This window comes from Lynx canadensis, chromosome D3 (assembly GCF_007474595.2).
Source record: "Lynx canadensis isolate LIC74 chromosome D3, mLynCan4.pri.v2, whole genome shotgun sequence".
Taxonomy (NCBI): domain Eukaryota; kingdom Metazoa; phylum Chordata; class Mammalia; order Carnivora; family Felidae; genus Lynx; species Lynx canadensis.
In genome coordinates, this window is record NC_044314.2 from 61702769 (window position 1) to 61721969 (window position 19201).

Consider the following 19201-nt stretch of genomic DNA (forward strand, 5'->3'; position numbering starts at 1 on the left):
TTGAGGTCATCTTCAAGTCAACGAAACTGTAATTTAAAATGTCCATGTTACTACACGCTGTTGAATCCATTGAATATATAATCAACCAACTGGGTGCACCTACACATTGTCCTTAACACTCACGTTGATCTTTATTTCTAGCCAAATGTATTGTCAGATTCATTTTCTTGATCTGCAGAATTGGACGTGTTCCTTTTATGGGCAGTACCTACACATTGTCCTTAACACTCATGTTGATCTTTATTTCTAGCCAAATGTATTGTCAGATTCATTTTCTTGATCTGCGGAATTGGACGCATTCCTTCTATGGGCAGTACAGTCCATTTCTTGTGGGTATGAAGCATGGCATCAGTGGCAGGACAAAGTAGATGGACCAAATACCCCAGAGTCAGTCGGTCAGCCCCTGGTTGTTTCCATTTTCTTCCGTGCCCGTTTGGAAACCCTGTCCTGAGAAGGAATTTTTAAGAGGGCTTGCTTAACACCAGGGCTTCTGTGTGAGTAGGAAGCCTGCACTTCTTCCCCTGTGTCTCCTTCTCACACTCACCTGATACACACGCACGACACTGCTCACAGCAGATGTGTGGGGTGTTTTCCCACACCAAGTGATTCCCCACGACACCAGCTGGGTGTCCTACAATTTAACTCAGTGCAGATGCTGTCTACCCCGAGACCGCGTCAGATCCCACAGGTTGCGGGCTCAGTCCCACGAGGCTGCCCCCGACTTCAGACGCCAGTCTCAAGCGATAGGTCTCCAGGTTATCTATAGCTTCTGCTCTACTACTGACGACTCACAGAACACAAGGTCACTTACTTACATTTACTGGTTAATTAAAGGAAGTGATAAAGGATATACATGGACAGCCACACGAGGAGATGCACAGGGCGAGGTCTGGGAGGGTCTCGAGCACAGGAGCTTCTGTCGCCATAGAATTGGGATGTGTCACCCTCCCGGTACATGCATGTGTTCACCAACCTCTCCAGACCTTGTACTTTGGGATTTTTATGGAGGCTTCACCATGTAGGCATGAACTGTCCTTAACTCCAGCCCTTCTTCCCTTCCTGGAGGATGGGGTAGGCAGGAGCTGAAGCCAAGCTTCTAGTCATGGTTTGGTCCTTCTGCTGACCAGCCCCATCAGGGAGCCCACCCAGAGTCGCCTCATCGAAACAAAAGACACTCCTATCACACGGGAAGGTACAAGGGATTTAGGAGCGCAGTGTTAAGAACAGGGGCCCATGACCAAATATTAGAATGGAAAATGCTCCCAGTGCTCTTATCACTTAGGAATTGACAAGAGTTTCAAAAGCTCTGTGCCAGGTATCAGGATCAGAGATCCTGGCTATCTCACATGTGTAAACAAATGTTTCAAATCTTTCAGGAAAACTACTCCCTTGAGTGGAGGATCCTAGTTGGTTCCCCTGCATCATCTCATTGAATCCTCAGGCTTCTTATAAAGAGAGGATGCTGAGATGGGGCTCCAAGTCCTGTCCCTTCCAGCACGTCACAGTGGTTTCTGGTGTTTCCCATTCAGTAGATATTGTTAGATTCATTTTGAAGCTGTGAAGATCAAGCCTTTGAACTATATATGATAAAAAAAAAAAAGTGTTATAATAATGTTTTTCCTGCCTTAGCTGTATGTCCCCAGTTATTTCTAGAAATAGGACTTTTGTCAAACAGTGTCCTGTGAGGGGTGCCAGTAGTGAAGAGGGGGTCAGCAGCAATGAGGAGCCTCGCAACACCCTTAACCTCTCTCCCGTGCTCCTTTGCAGTGGCTCAGTGAGTGCCAAGAAACACTCCCGGGGCCCACTTTAAAGACTAAGGCCAGGGGCGCCTGGGTGGCTCAGTCGGTTAAGCGTCCGACTTCAGCTTAGGTCACGATCTCGCGGTGCGTGAGTTCGAGCCCCGCATCAGGCTCTGGGCTGATGGCTCAGAGCCTGGAGCCTGCTTCCGGTTCTGTGTCTCCCTCTCTCTCTGCCCCTCCCCCGTTCATGCTCTGTCTGTCTCTGTCTCAAAAATAAATAAACATTAAAAAAAAAATTTTTTTTTTTAAATAAAGACTAAGGCCAGCTTCCAAAGCTGTAACAGCAGGACCAAAGGCAACGTGCATCAAATACCAACTCCAAGTGGCATTTTATTAGAATAACCGTATCAAACCAAAGTGGTATTTTTTTTATTTTTTTTTTAACGTTTATTTATTTTTGAGACAGAGACAGAGCATGAACAGGGGAGGAGCAGAGAGAGAGGGAGACACAGAATCCGAAACAGGCTCCAGGCTCCGAGCTGTCAGCACAGAGCCCGACGCGGGGCTCGAACTCACGGACCCTGAGATCATGACCTGAGCCGAAGTCGGACACTTAACAGACCGAGCCACCCAGGCGCCCCACCAAAGTGGTATTTTATTAGAGTGAAAGTTATTTTAGATGTTCACCTTGATAACACTTACTTATCCTAAGATCTATGTGGCCATTTTGATAAAAACGAAATTGAAACTCAGTGCACATAGATGACCGTTGAATCTTTCACGAGGGCTCAACATCCAGTTTCTTCCTGCTGGGGGCAGGGTGTTTGGAAACGCTCTGGTTTATGCAGATGAGTAATAACAAATAGTAGCAAAAATAAGGGTTTTTTTTTTTTTTTTTGCTCTGTAATCACAAGAAACATTTTAAGTTAAATTATGCTGCATGTGAAAAGGAGAAGAGCAAGAAATTCTCTTCCAAATTGAATTCCTAATAGCCCACTCACACTTCTAAAAAGTGTCTGATAGACACTTAAGTTCTTAGATCTTTAAATTTTTTAATGCACAGATACAGTCTTTAAGACAGAAATCTATTCTGTGCCACATTTTCACCTGTGACAGTTGCCGTGTGATGAGAGCCCGGACTCCCCTGTGGGCTGGACCTCTCTGCAGCAGGGAGCTGCCTCGTCTGTGCCTCACGGGGACCTACCTTCATGGTTACACTGCTGGACAGGTGCTGTGCCGTCTACACAACGGCCAGTGCACTGCCACAGCCCCTCTCCCAGCACAGCAGCACATCTGCAAGAAGTTGAAAATGTGTGCAGAATAGCTTGGTGAGGGATGGGGTCACACAGGTGTTCACATGTATCAAAACTCAGCAAATGTGCACTCAAGATTTGTGTTTCTTTCAACCTAAATTTTACATCCACAGAAAAAAATTGTGAATAAATGCTGATCTGTAGACAAAAATCTGCATGCTGAAGTATTTAGGAGGAAGCGAACTGATGTCTGCAATTTCTTTGAAATGTATCAAAAATAAGAGATAGATCATTTTTTAAGTATGGTAAAATGGTAATCGCAAAATCTAGATGGTGGGTACTCAAGCATCCACTATGAAATTATTTCAGGTTGTATGTTTGAAACGTTTCATAGTGAAATGTAGGGGGAGGAAAATACATGTGTACAGATGTGATCAGAAGTCTAGAAAATGTAGGGGGAGGAAAATACATGTGTACAGATGTGATCAGAAAACATAGAAAAAAATAAATTACATAGCAACACAGGTTAACACACCAGTGATACTGCATAAGTATAACATGCCACATGAGACATTTGCCTGTAAGAGGTTTTTATTGCAATTCTCTTAAGTATTTGATGAATTCTTTGAAATATTTCCAAGGAACCCAAGGACCTCAGATTGAAAACCACCAAATACAAGAATTAACAAAGTGTACAGCTTCAGAAAGACTTAGAGGTATGTCTTGTATTTCTAACCTTCAAAAGGTAGCTACAAAACAGCTCATAGTTATAGAAATTTACCATGTGGAGCACTATTCTGTGCACGTTTCATAAGTTAACGAATTAATCCTCGTACTTATCCAAAGAGGAGGAAACAAAATCACCTAAGTTTACACAGGACTCTATCATGCCAGATTATTACTTGATTTATCCAGTATTTCAAATCTTAAACCTAAAGATGTAATGGGGTGCCTGGGTGGTTCAGTTGATTAAGCGTCTGACTTCGGCTCAGGTCATGATCTCGGCGTCTGTGAGTTCGAGCCCCTCGTTGGGGGCTCTGTGCTGACAGCTTGGAGCCTGGAGCCTGCTCCAGATTCTGTGTCTCCTTCTCTCTTGGCCCCTCCACGACTCACACTCTGTCTCTCAAAAGTAAATAAACCTTAAAAAAAAAAAAAAAAAAAAAACCAAACCTAAAGATCTGAGAGATTATTTCTTAAAAGTTCAAGTTCACACGTGTGTGCCAGACGTGGCCAGATGGTAAATTATAAAAGTGATGAGGCCTGGCTCTAAGCTTGTAAATAAGTGGATTTTCACAAGGGCACCCATTTTCTCAGATTCTGAAGCCACTCTCATTTACCTTCCATTTCCATCCAATTCCTATCATGAGTATGGTTTGCAAATGAAAGCCAGGATAGTTTTTTTATAGAGGTCCTGGGGGTTCAAGAAAGGGAAAGACAACTCACCGAAGGGGGTACATATTTGTAAATCATGTATCTTATAAGGGACTTGGATCCAGAACATAGAAATAACTCCTACAGTTCAATAATAAATATAGAAATAACTTTAACATTAACACTTTTATCAATTTTAGAAAGAGCAAAGGAGCAGAATAGACATTTCCCCAATAAGATATGTAAATGGCCAATAAACTCATGAGAAGACGCTTGGTAGCATTAGCCATTGAGAAATGCAAAGTAAAACCACCTCACAGCCACTGGGATGGCTATAATAGAAAAGCCAAATAAAAAACAAACGTTGGCAAGCATGTGGAGAAATTGGAACGCTCACATATTGCTGGTAGAAATATAAAATGGTAGGACTGCTTCCAAAAGCAGTCTGGCAGTTCCACAAAAAGTGAATCAGAGTTACCATATGACCCATCAGTTCCCCTCCCAGATACATATTCAAGAGAACTGAAAACACATCCATACTAAAACTTCAAGACAAATACTCATAACAGCATTATTCGTAAGAGCCAGAAAGTGGAAACAACCCAAATACCCGTCAATTGATGAATGGGTAAACATTATGAATGGGTCTATCCATACAATGGATGATTAGCTAGCTATAAAAAGGAATGAAGCACTGATCCAAGCTGCAACCTCGGCGAACCTTGAAAACACGATGCTAAGTGAAGGAAGGCAGACACAAAAGGCCACATGCTGTATGATTCCATTTATAGGAAATGCCCAGAATAGACCTCTAGAGACAGAAAGTAGATTAGGGTTGCATAGCGTTGAGGGAGGGTGAGGGGACCGATGAGGAGTGACTGCCTAATGGGTACAAGGTTTCCCTTTGGAGTGATGAAAATGTCCTAAAAATAATCATGGAGTTGGTTACACAACTCTGAATATGTGAAACACATTGAATTGTGCATTTCAAATGCACTTTATATTCAGATCCTTTGTTGCAACTAGCTTGTTAGATCTTAACTTGGACTCCTGAGTAAAATTCATTTGGAGACTGCTGATAATTTGAATTTCCTAATTTCAGGGCCTTTCTATTTAATTCCAAGGCAAGGGGGAGAGACTCCATCAAAAGTAGTGAACAATTGCTCTATAGAACTTCATATTCCTTTCCCTATACAGTGAATTCCGGCATATCTGTGTGTTTGAATTGAGTGTGGTCACAGTAATTACGCTGTGGATAGTTTTCAGTATAAGACTCCTAACATTTCACATTTTGCATATTCTTACTTTTAAAATCCGTTTAAGAGAGGAAAGAGAGGAAAAAATGAAAAAGCAAAGCTACGGATTCAAAATATGATTCTCATGCTGAAAATATGTCTTAACTTCTCTAAAAAATAATCATCATGGAAATTGGCAGGTAATTTTACATAAAGTTACTTCTGTGACATTTTGAGTTACTCCTCTCCATGCAGGGCCTGATACAGTAACGTCTCATTAAATGTTTGTTGAATGAGTAATAAACCTAACCACGTTTTAATTTTTTTTATTTTTTATTTTTTATTTTTTTAATATATGAAATTTATTGCCAAATTGGTTTCCATACAACACCCAGTGCTCATCCCCAAAGATGCCCTCTTCAATGCCCATCTCCCACCCCCCATCAACCCTCAGTTTGTTCTCAGTTTTTTTTTTTTTAATTTTTTTTTTCAATGTTTATTTATTTTTGGGACAGAGAGAGACAGAGCATGAACGGGGGAGGGGCAGAGAGAGAGGGAGACACAGAATCGGAAACAGGCTCCAGGCTCCGAGCCATCAGCCCGGAGCCTGACGCGGGGCTCGAACTCACGGACCGCGAGATCGTGACCTGGCTGAAGTCGGACGCTTAACCGACTGCGCCACCCAGGCGCCCCTGTTCTCAGTTTTTAAGAGTCTCTTATGCTTTGGCTCTCTCTCCCACTCTAACCTCTTTATAACCACGTTTTTAAAGTCTTCCTTGTGGATGGTTCGTGTGCCAGTTCGACTGCTCACATGGAATTATTGCATACATGCCACTGTGCCTGGAGCCATCCCTGCCTCATAGCAGGTGTTCAGAAAATAGTTGTTAAACGAATGGACTTTTATAACTTTCCTTTCTCTGTGTTCTGTACCATTCATAGCCTGCCATTCTCAGGTATACAGAATTGATTTTCCTGTAAAGCTCGGGTAAAGGCACGCTATCTGTTCATGACAGCATTATTCAACATAGCCAGAAAGTGGAAACAACACAAATGTCTGTCATGTGAATGGAGAAACAAAATGTGGTCTGTACATACGATGAACTATTACTCAGCCCTTAAAAGCATGAAATATTCATAGCTACTACCTCGTGGCCTCCTTTAGGGCAGACGTGTTCACTGTCTCAGAGAAAACTGTATATATCATGGCAGAACGTTGTAGAACTACTTCCCTCCGCCCAGTAAACAACAAGAATGTGTTCACAGTATCAAGAAATTTAGTTAAAGCCTTTAAATCGGATTTAGCCAGTAAGGAAGCTGCCCTTTGACAATTTCACATTAAAGAAAGCCCTCAAAACAGGAAGAAAGGAAAAAGCCTTCCTTGAGATAGTGCATGGTGTCAGTGGTTAGAATTACATATCTTCTTTTACACCAGACCACATCGATCACATAATAATTAGAATGCATGATATCAATGAAAAGCTACCTTTCAAATCCAAGTTTATTCTATTATTATATCAGATTGAGGAAATCTAAGCACAAAGAGAATTTCCATTTGCTCACTAGCAGTTTTATTCATATAACAACAATTAAGTGGACAGTATGCCATTGTTTCTTAATCTATTTTATATTACTATGAATCTGGAATTAATATTTTGCATTAATGTGAATGTTCTGCATCATTTCTGGGAAGAAGAAATGAAAGAGTCTTCGTACCAAGCTACCTGAGGCAGGTGGTAACTGCTAAGAAATAAATTACTTTGCTATACTTTGCCAAGATCCATGCAGGGACTAAATATATCTTCTTCTAAAATCTACGAGACTTAATAGGTCATTTGTGAAAAAAATTTTATTATCCTGCATTGAACATGTTAAAAACGTCTCAGATCTCTTTTCAGGTAAGAAACTCAGCGTCAGGTAAATGTAGATTGGAAGGGCCAATCCCATTTCTTCCTCTGACAAATGGTGTGGTCTGAACAAATCAGCATATACTTGGTCTCTGAAAATAGAGAGCCCACGGGGTACCCCTTCTCAGAAGGCTCGCCTCGTCCAGAAGTCCCTACTGCTCCTTTCTCTACCCTTCTTCAACCACATGCTTCCAGTTAGATTCTAAAGGTCAGCTTCCTTGCAAGGACCTGGGGCAGATAGTGGGACCCGCCAGGATGGTACCGTCACAGACACACCATTGTCAGCTGCTGCAGAAAGGAAACCCTAGGATGCTTCCAGTGATCAGGAACCATGTTGAATGCAATTTGTGTTGGTGTCCTTATTCTATTTCCTGTAAATGACTTGGAGGAATTCACAAAGTTTCACACTGTAGCGTAAGTTGCAATTCAGTTAGCTTTGAAAATTCTCCTTTAACCCCTAAACTACTCATAAAAATACATTTTCCTTTTCCTGCAGTGTGCTAAGATTTACTATTAGGTCTTATTTTCCAGATGTTAATCTTGGCTGGGACTTATTATATTTAGGACATGGTTAATCATGTCCTGAGGCAGTCTGGTAGTTCCTGGAAAAGAAACCACCACATGTTGAACTTATCTTAGTGGAAGAGCTCAGCCAGCACCTTGGTGCCCCAGTTGTGCAGAACATTCCACGAGAAGAAACACCGGGGGAAATAACTACCTCTGCTTTATGGAACATTAATACATGCATCGCGTTTGCTGATTACTTGTCTCCCATCCCTGAGCCATGAACTCACTAAATATTTTTGGGCACGAGCTGGAAGATTCTAGCCCAGCCCCATTGAAGATTATAGAACAAGAATGCATATCCATTATATTTTAGTTAAGGTATCTGGCACTTGATGTCTTAGTTCAAAACCATTTTAAAGTTAACACTTACAAGATATGTATCTATCTTTGGCTTACTTTAATTAAGCCACCAGTGTTCACTGTCTCAGAGAAAAATGAATCCTGTAATAGTACGTTGTAGTAGTATAGAAGCAACAAGAAATATTCTGCCTCGCCGTAGGGCTTTATACAATGTAAACAGAGGGTTAAAAAATAAATTATTTCTAGTAGGACTCCCTGAATTAAGTTATATTTGGTTTCTTTTCTTTATTTTGTTTTTGTTTTTGTTTTAGAGAAAGAGGAGCAGGGAAGCAGCAGAGAGAGAGAATCTCCTGCAGGTTTCACATTCAGCACAGAATCCGACTCAGGGCTCAGTCTCACAACCCTGAGACCATGACTTGAGTGGAAATCAAGAATTGGATGCTTAACCAACTGAGCCACCCAAGCGCCCCTGTATTTGGTTTCTAATATGGTTTTGCTTAACTGAAGATACCAGCTTAAACTACAGTCTTTATGTTCTGGCTCAAAAGCTGAATTGCAGCTTTTCCTTGACCAAAAGGAATTCCCAGGCTCAGCCTTGCAGGGGCACTAATGGCCAATGACTCCTTCCTTTTTGTATATTGTAAGGGTTAAACCAGAATTGAAAAGACTTCAAATGGTTCTCAGAATATGCGATTCCTTAGAACTAGTACTCTCTATTCTGTGGATGTGAATATTTTAAGTCACTTGACTTAAGTTTCATTTAACTGTGAGATGATGTGACTTGAAAGCTGTGTCACAGTGCAGATCAGATCCAGCATTGATGAGGGATACGGGTGCGTCAACAGCGCATACTGGTTCCCGGAAGCAGCAGTAAAGACCCACCCCCACCCCCACCACCTCCCCCTACTCAGTCCAAAATAGCCCTGGGGAAGCTCTCAGCTTCTGATGATCTGTTTACATTATACACACAGGGTGCACCAACAGGAAGACAAGAGAAGGTTTTAGTGTGCAACAAAATTCGCTGTCTTGTGTGCACATTAACGATTTTTTAACTCGCAGGTTGTAAGCTTAATGCTCAAGTTTTTTTTAAAGTGATGTGAGAACAGCCACTTCCTGCAGAGTGGCCCCGCACGAAGCCTGGGCAGGCCAGTGTGGCCCCCCTGCCCATTTGCCCTAGATCTGTAGCTGTGAAATTGCTTTCCATTAGACTGGCTGTCCCATTAGACAGCCAGGCAGTACTAGATATTACCGTGTGTTTCTATGCAGGGAAATAAGTTTTTCTTAAAAAGAAAAAAAAAAAAGCATAATAAAGATTTCTGGTGAAAGGGGGAACGGTGATTGGAAAGAGGAATATATTGCTTGTTTCACAGACAGAAAATATTTCAGGTCTTTGTTTTCCTTCCGTAGTTTAGTTTCTACTCATATTCTTGTCTCCCTCTGAGGCAGGAACCCCATCGAAGGAGTAGGTTTTCTTTCTACAGAACATTCTGTAAACGGAGGAGTAACACAGAAATAGACACAGACTGGCTTCTCTGTTTTCGCTGAATCTATTCCACATGTGCCCTGTGAGATCTGCAAACGTCCATCACAAATTGCTGGGAAAAGGACAATTTAGATAATACACGTTTTTCTCTTAGTAAATTGTACAGTGAATCTGTACAGACTGTTTCAGGATTTTTTTTTAATGAAATTAAGCAGCCTATACTATTTTGGTCTGATTCTTTCACTCAAATTAAGGTTTTAAGATTTATTCATATGTTGAGTATGGTGATAGCTATTTATTTTCACTACTATATAGTATTCGATTATAAAAATACACCACAATTTATTTTTCTGTTCTGTTCATGGACAATTGGGTTGTTTCCAGGTTTGGGCTATGACGAATAATGATGCTGTGAACATTTTGTTCTGTAATCTCGTATACAGGTACAAGAGTTTCTCTAGGGTGGATAATCAGATAAAGAATTGGTGCTTATAGGGGATGCATATTTTAACTTTACTAGATAATGCTATTTTTCCCAAGGAGATTATATCCACTGACATTCCCAGGGAGAGTCTTCGTTGCTTTATATCTTTGCCAGAACACGCTATTTCGAGACTTTGCCTGAATTATTCTGAGGGATTTTTTTTTTTTAATTTAGTGGTTTGGAACAGTCCTTCCTGGTGCCAAGACCTGATGCAGACCTTATTACCCACTGTTACGATCATAATTTCTCCCTTTCCAGTTTTATAAATGAAGAAATGAGGCCCAGCAAGGAGAGCTGATAGCGCTGCCCAGGACAGAAAAAAAGAGCCCCGGGCCCCTTGCTCAGTCAGGACCACACTGCACGCCTCTCCCTCTGCTTTCCCATTGCTTCCTTTGCTGAGAAGATCCAAAATCATCTTAAAATAAGACTGAACTAAAAAGAGTGTAGAGTTATGCTTTAACAAAACCCAAGCAGAAAAATTAATATTTAGAGATTACTTAAAAAAAAAAATACTGCCACTGATTTTTTTCTAAATCTAGATCTTTCTTTATTGCAAAGAGGACTGGGAAGGAATCTGGAGCCTCCCACCCAGTTCTCTGAACATCTAGGACAAGGTGATCATTGCTCCACTCGACACCAAAAGAAATCCTGGACTATGCTTAGAAAGCCAGGAGTATCTAGATTTAATTTCCAGCCTGTCATCACACAGGTAAGTTATTCAGTATAGAGAGGAAACACGAGCACCCCCTTGTCAGTACAGTTGGTAGATCCCAAATTAGACCATCAGGACATAGGGAATTCGGGTACTCCTAAGAGTGTTAACTCCCTGCACCACCGTCAGGACTAATAATCTAGGCGTTACCAGCCTGTATGCACAGCAATGCAGAAGTCCACTCAAATGCAACTCTCCTGTTTCTAACTCTTCCTTGTACTCATTTTAAAACGTTGACATCACGTTAACATAGTTTGAGGTACCATGACTTTGCAATTTCCCAAGGTGTGAGGAGTCTCGGAGTTTTCAATTATAGCCGTGTTCCAAAATTAAAAGGTGATAGAAACAATTATATATATAATATATACAGTAATACGGTATATGTAATGTAGCCCTTAAAGTGGTCACCAAAAAGATATATATCCAATGCCATGTTCTTTGAATGCATTCATACATTCAACAGGAATGTATTAAGCATCTGTGTGTCCCAGAGGTTGACTGGTACCAGGTCAAGAAACAAAATGTCACCATGGGAAAATCGGAAAGGACACACTGCTACTGAGATAATCACAGATACATACATAGGTACAATTGTGGGAAGTGAAGAGGAACTCTAAAAGAGAATTCAAGGCATAACGTTTCAACCCCCCTGGAAAACTACCTGTGAGAAGTAGGATTTTAACACGCACAATAAAATTATTTTCCATATGTATTTAGTTCCTTCTTTTATTTTGGAATGTCTTTAGATTTAGCAAATGATTCTTTTCCAATGAACTCAAGCCGTAGGACCCGCTTAAATATCTCAAGTTTAGCCATTGGTATTGGTTCAAAGGAAGAAAGAAACAGAATAGGCCGTATGAACCAAATTAAAACATTTTTCTTCCCCATATTATGGTAAAAATAATTAGCTGGCTTGACTCACAGTTTTCTAGAGATATCTGTACTCTAATCAAAATTTTCTTAGAGTCCCTAAGAAGAAAGTTTCTACTTTGGATCTGGGTGTTATAAGGTACTGCAGAAGCTTTGACTAGTCCCACGATCGTACACTGTTTACAGAGGGTCCAGGACTTCCGATGTTGCGACTCAGGACTTTTCAACTTTACAATGATGTGAAAACAATACACGTTCGGTAGAAACCATACTTGGAATTTGGATCTTCTCCCAGGTTAGCGATGTGCAGTAAAGCTCCTCGCAGTGACACAGCTCCCAGACAGCCACATGATCACAAGGATAATACCCTTGCAGCCATTCTGCAGCCATTGTGTATGTCTCTTTCAGTAGAGCATTCGGTCAATTACATGAGATACTCAATACTTGATTATAAAATAGGTTTTGCGTTAGATGATTTGGCCCAAATACAGGCTAATGAAGGTATTCTGAGCACGTTTAAGGCAGGCTCGACTAAGGTATGATGTTCAATACATTAGGTGTATTGGGGCACCTGGGTGGCTCGGTCGGTTGAGTGTTCGACTTTGGCTCAGGCCATGATCTCACAGTTCATGGGTTCAAGCCCCATGTCGGGCTTTGTGCTGACAATGCAGAGTCTGCTTCAGATTCTGTCTGTCTGTCTGTCTCTCTCTCTCTCTCTCTCTCAAATAAATAAACACTTAAAAAATTTAAATAGGGTAGATGTATTAAATGCATTTTTTTCAACTTAGGGTATTTTCAACTTATGATGGGTTTATTGGGATATAGCACATCGTAAATCAAGGAAGGTCTGTATTCTTTCTTTACACCATGAATTGAGTCCAGGAGATTCCCATGTGCAGTCAGAATTGCCATAGGACAAAGGTTCCTTGATAATCTTACATAAACTCAAAATAATCTCCCCTTTCCTAGATACACAAAAAGAAAGCATGCTAGTCTGAAACAGACCCTGAAGGCTTACACCCTCAATGGAATGGAAAGAATGGAAAACTTAGCAACAGAATGTAGATAGATGTAGAGAAGGGAGTCATCAGGATGATTCCTAAGAATCTGGCTCGAGCAAGTAACTGGGTGAACAGAGGTGCCATTTCATAGGTAGGATGAGCAGGTTTTCGGGAGAAGGACTGAGAGTTCAGTCAATTGGAGGAGTTGCCAAACAGTCTGGCACCCCAAATTCTCCAGTGTCCGGAGACAGTTGGGGATGCTGGAGCTCAGAAAGAGACTTGCTCTAGAAATGCACAAGTGAGTGTTAGCTATAGATCATACTGAACACAATGGGGATGGCTGGGGTATTGATAGAGGAGAGAAGAGGATGAGGCCTAAGGACTGCTGCTACCCAGCTCAGGGGGAGGAAGGGCATTGGCCAAAGGTGAAGTTGGCCCCTCCTTGTTCCTGCTGTCTAAAAATATGGCTTCTGGAACCCTACCCCATGCTCTAGACTGACCGGCCCAGAGAGGAGACTTGCCATCAGTCAGTGACAGTAGCTTCAAGGGGCATTAATTGCTTTTAGCAACCTTAACTTAGGTCACATCAACCTTAGAGTCCATGCAACTCCTCAGTCTTCTCAAAAGAACAGCTAAGTCACCTTATTCTTTTAAGCCAAAGATGATCAGTCTATTATTCTTATTAACTGCTTGGAGTCCTCCTTATTATACTGGTCTCATTATATCCATGGAATCTTCTTACTTTTTTTTTTTTTAAGTTTATTTATTTATTTTGAGTGGGTGGAGGGGCAGAGAGCAAGGAAGAGAGAGAATCCCAAACAGGCTCCACAACGTCAGCACAGACCCTGACGTTGGGCTCTAACTCACTAACTGTGAGATCCTGACCTGAGCCGAAACCAAGAGTCGGTCACTTAACGGGCTAGCCACCCAGGTGCTCCCACGGAATCTTACTTCTAACACGAAGCAGATGTGTGATCACAGGCCAGTTGCCTAGCTCTCTGTACTTCAGTTTCCTAACCAGCACATCGGAGACGTTAGTAGCATCTACCCCAGAGGGTTTGTGAAGGTGAGATGAGCTAATTCATGTGAAGTGCTTGGAACAATGCTTGGCACACCAGTACTTAATAAATGTTTGTTGTCCTCATCCTCCTCATCTATCAGAGTTTCTCATGATTATGCTCCAAACCCTCTCACCTGATTAGAATTTGTCATTGGGCAAACTAAAGAACATGTCAAGGAACCATTTGGCTAACTGAAAGGAAACCAAAAGAAAGGGAGGGTGAGTGGGGGTGGGGGTGAGCAGAGAAGGAGACGTAGGTCCTCTACCCCCACTTCAAACAGATTTCCTTTTATTTGCTTTTTTCTGTTGTTTCTAGAAGTGTCCCATGTGAAGAAAGAGTTCTGCTTTGGGGAAAAAAAGTAATCTTGGCTAAGCTGCTAAGTAGGATAATGTTCTAGCTCCTCTCAACCACAATTCAATTCAGCAAAGTCTTACTGGACTCAGTGCCTATTTTGTGAAGAGAGCTTGCTGGGTTCCTTAGGGGGAAAGGAATAAAACTGTTCTCTACCTCCATGTGGTTGATAATACAGTAGTGCCCTGAACCCACAGACCCAGTACCAGGAGTTATGCCCTGTGTGCTAAGGCAGAGGTCCAGAGTACAGAGGCAGCACAGAGGAGAGGGATCCTGGAAGGCTTCATGGAGGAGGGGGCTTTTAAGAAATGTCAGGATCTCAATAGGCAGAGGTATGTGGGGTGGAAGCTCAGGCAACAGGGACAATGTACACAGAGGGAGGAGCGTGCCTCATTCTCCACACTGATCAAGTGACACAAATGATCATAGACTTCCATGCTTCAGTCGGGTTTGACTGGCACAGAGAGGAAGGAAAGAAAAAGAAGGTGGGGACCCAGTATGCCTCACAGAGAAGTTCAGCCTTTTTGCCCAGATTTTGGAGCACATGAGTGATCTAATCAGAGCTGTGGTTTAAGAAGATGCATGTGACACGCGCACCCCCTTACTTTGTGGTGCAAGACGGTTTGCAAGTTACCACAGGAAACCGAACGGGATGGTATGACTCTGGATTAAAATTCTCTCTGAACAGAACTAGCTCTCGCTCTTCATTTTCAACCTAGCTCATTAGGGCAGGTTGGGCCTTCTTGTATTTTGTTATTGCTGTACCTGAGGAATCTTTCTAAAACAAAAAAAAAGCTACAGCACACATTGCCGCCATTGCAAAGCCTGAGTTTTTTAAGGGTATAATACCAAGTGACAGTTTTGATGTATGCCAGTGGGTGTCGGTCCCAATACTTCACCATCCTCTGCTTGCATAATTTAAAATGACAATGTAGCCTGTCAAGCTTAAATGTGAGTGAAGTTCCTTGGATATTTATAAAACGTCAAATAGATAGAATTGTGTCAGCAAAAGATGGATGACAGTTGCTGGCAAAGCACCTATAAGCTGAACTTAAAGCTACCGTATGAATATGGTGGTCCACGGTTCTGAAGGTATTTTCACCCATTGCAGTAAAAGGATATCACAATATTCCCTTCCAAATTGTAGTCAGAAATTGAGAAGCAAGTCGGGGATGCAGGTTTGTTTTGTTTTGTTAACGAATTAATGAACCACGGCTCAGGTTCCCCTGAGGAAGTGGAAGTTACCCGGGCAAATAAAGCGCTGGTCTGCAGACCTGGCTGACGGTTTTTAGCCCCCTGACCAGACACCTGAAGCCCTACCAAGTTGGACCTCCGAGATTTTTTTACGGGGAGTTCGAGACACAGCCTGCCTGCGTCGGTAGATTAATTCCCAAGTGTGCATATACACTCATTTTTGTCAATTTACTAATGCTTGAATGTTTGTAAAACGGGGCGTAGAAAACAAGCGCCCTGGTCGCCACCGGCAGCGTCCACCCGTATGCGTCCGTCCGCGTCTGCGTGGTGCGGTCCGAGCCCCGCCTCAGAGGGCGTCCCCCGGCCCCCTGGGTCCCGCAGGCTCCGCCCCCGCCCCACCCCAAGCGCCGTCCGTCCCGCAGGCCCCGCCCCGGCGCCGGGCTCTGACGTCACCGTCTGCGCCGCGCGCCGTAGAAACAGGAAGTGGGACCAAAACAAAGGAGCGGCGGCCGGGAGCGGACTTCCCTCTTTCTCCCTCTTCCGCGCTCATATTGGCCCTGGCCACAGACCCCTAGGAACCGTCCGACTATGTCCAACATGGAGAAACACCTGTTCAACCTAAAGTTCGCCGCCAAAGAACTCAGCAGGAGTGCCAAAAAATGCGACAAGGAGGAAAAGGCCGAAAAGGCCAAGATTAAAAAGGCCATTCAGAAGGGCAACATGGAAGTGGCGAGGATACACGCCGAAAATGCCATTCGCCAGAAGAACCAAGCGGTGAATTTCTTGAGAATGAGTGCGCGGGTCGATGCGGTGGCTGCCAGAGTCCAGACGGCGGTGACGATGGGCAAGGTGACCAAGTCGATGGCCGGTGTGGTTAAGTCGATGGATGCGACGTTGAAGACTATGAATCTGGAGAAGATCTCTGCTTTGATGGACAAATTTGAGCACCAGTTTGAGACGCTGGACGTCCAGACGCAGCAAATGGAAGACACGATGAGCAGCACGACTACGCTGACCACTCCCCAGAACCAAGTGGATATGCTGCTCCAGGAAATGGCAGACGAGGCCGGCCTAGACCTCAACATGGAGCTGCCGCAGGGGCAGACCGGCTCTGTGGGCACGAGCGTGGCCTCCGCCGAGCAGGATGAACTGTCCCAGAGACTGGCCCGCCTGCGGGATCAGGTGTGACGACAGAACCCACTCTGAGGTTTCCTGGCCGTAGCCACCTTCTGAAATGCTCTGTATATTAATGAGATACTATACACTAGAAACTCTGAACATGCCAGAATGCTGAAATGCTCTCTACTTAAGATGCTTCTACCTTTGGGTTTACAGTGCTCTCCAGATACACTAAGAAATTCCAGGCTCCCTCCATCTTAACTGGATTTTAAAGTTCCGTATAGCTTGTGATGATGTGTATTTTTATAGCTGCCTTTTAACAGAACTAGTTAATTTGGTGTGTATGAATCTTTCTCAAAAATTTGGTCCAAACTCTTGTTCGGTGTATTCAGTTTTCTTTCTGAATTTTCAAAATTGGGGATTTTTTTTTTAATTTAGTGTAATTGGTAATATCTAGAATTGACAGGTGGTGCATAAAAATTAAGAGGAGAAGGATTACTTAGATTGATTACAGGGCTATCAACACCTCATTCAACTTAATGGACCGTGCTATTTCCGTGGGGTTTGGGGGGTCTTTTGTTTTGTTTTGTTTTGTTTTTTTGCCATCGCCTCCAGACTTCTGTTGATCTGTTCACATAATTTATACTGAAATTATGGTGGGACATTGTGCATAATATTTTCTTACTGTTTATGTTCTATAAATTTTTCATGTGGTAGTTCCGTTTTTACAACTGGAAAAAGGCCACATAATTTCATTTATTATAAGGAAAAATTGTTTGCTCATTTATATTTTTATTTACTAAAGACTTTGTCAAAAGACAAGGTTTAACGTGACAGTTTCAAATGAACGTCTTGAACACACTTCTAGTTATTTTCCTATCTCAACACTTTAATTAGCCTTGTTATAAAGTATGTTAATTAGCATGGCAGTCATATTACTCTAACATTGCCAAAGAACTGTTGATTGGTTTAAGAGAACTCCGGGGTGGTGTGTTTGTAGGTTTTCTTTTGATTTTAATAACCAAAAATAGACATCAAATTAGAACTGCATTTTAGGTTCTAATTACTTGCATTTATTATTTTCTTTTAGAGGAACAACTTGTTGAAAAGCCTTGGAAGTAAGTGGAATGTTTTATTTAGCCATGCAAATAACTTAAGTATATGTGCAGCCAGCTGGAAGTCTGGGAAGGAGGAAAGATGGAGAATTTGACAGTAGACTTGACCCTCTAAGGCTAGAGCCCATCTGTGCTGCCTTTCATCTTTCTAGAACAGCAGTGTGTGTTTTCTGGCTGCAAAGTAAAGCATGTAACCACCACTTTCTCAAAGCCTCTGAACGTGGAGAACAGCAACTTGCTTTTATTTTGGCAAGTGTATTAATCTAAGTTAAATACTTGTGGATATTTGAAATTTCCCCTTTCCTTCACTGGTAGATTTCTCCATAAGAGAATTCCAGTGTTCCAAAAAAATAGTTATAGGGACTCTTTCAAGCCCCTTGAAAGATTCATGGCCAAACAGTCACCATTACGTTTTCCAGTATGAATGGGTGTATTAAAGAAAAAAAAAAAAAAAATGAACAGGTAAATGCAGATGAGGACTGACCCTCATTTTTAAGTGTCTTTACATTTGGATGTTCCGAAGTCTTCCGTAAGGGATACCTGTCGATTGATTATCTGTCCCTGCCTCTTCTTTCTAGAACTCTTCCCTTTTGGGGTCTCTTCTTATCCACATGGTTGCACAGAGGCAGCTATGTGAGCATAGCATGAGTCATAACCGCCTCTTTAGACTGGGAAAAATAATTACAACTTAAAATATAGCTAGTGTTGAATCCTTTGGTAAATTAAAGACCCTTTTATAGTGCAAATACTCCCAACAAAATTAATATATTTTGTGAGATTAAACAATGCTTGTATATGCTTGAACTTTCTTAAAATATGTTCATTTCAAACTATATGAATGTACATTTTTATGAACCATAAATATTTTCAGAAGCATACCAGGCCCATGAATTATTTCCTCACTTTTGCAGCTGATGAAATGCTGAAATGTAAGCCACAGAAGTTTGTCAAATAAATCATTTTAAACTGCATGTTATTGCATGTGAGTGTACATCCTATTTAAGAAAACTATGTAAGAAAAAAGAATTCAGAGGAAGATTTGGTTCAGAAAGCATGGTATTCTTCCACACTCTCCCTTACCACCTTAATTTCTGTTTTGTTAGCATGGAATTTTCATGTATATTTCTAGAAACTCTAGTTATTACTTCTTTACTGTAATAGTTTCTTCATGGCAGCAAGAATTGTTCCTTGTATTGAAACTTGCTGGACTAATGATAGATCTATTTTATAAAAGGCTTCCGCTCAGACATCCCACAGAAATAGTTAATCTTCCATGCAGGTACTAGTAAAATTTTTACTCAAATCTCCTTTTCATTTTCTGCCTTCAAATGTACAGTTTCTAACATGGATTTATAATATACTTTTAGTTTATTTTATGAACGATTTAGCTTCCTTCATTTCAGATGATACGTGTGCAATTTAGAACTCTTACTAAAGCTGTT

The 19201-nt window shown here is 41.8% G+C and overlaps 2 protein-coding genes across 3 annotated transcripts in view; both read left to right on the forward strand.

Moving 5' to 3' along the window:
* The window catches only part of GNAL (G protein subunit alpha L), a 153108-nt gene that overhangs the window by 115922 nt on the left and 17985 nt on the right, over positions 1-19201 (forward strand). The window lies entirely within an intron of this gene.
* On the forward strand, positions 16000-18730 carry CHMP1B (charged multivesicular body protein 1B). The gene has a single exon (XM_030335662.1). The coding sequence runs from the start codon at positions 16114-16116 to the stop codon at positions 16711-16713; it is 600 nt and encodes a 199-aa protein (XP_030191522.1). The 5' UTR covers positions 16000-16113; the 3' UTR covers positions 16714-18730.

What these genes read in the sequence shown, in the direction of transcription:
- CHMP1B (XM_030335662.1), top strand. Translation starts at nt 16,114, where the DNA reads ATGTCCAACATGGAGAAACACCTGTTCAACCTAAAGTTCGCCGCCAAA.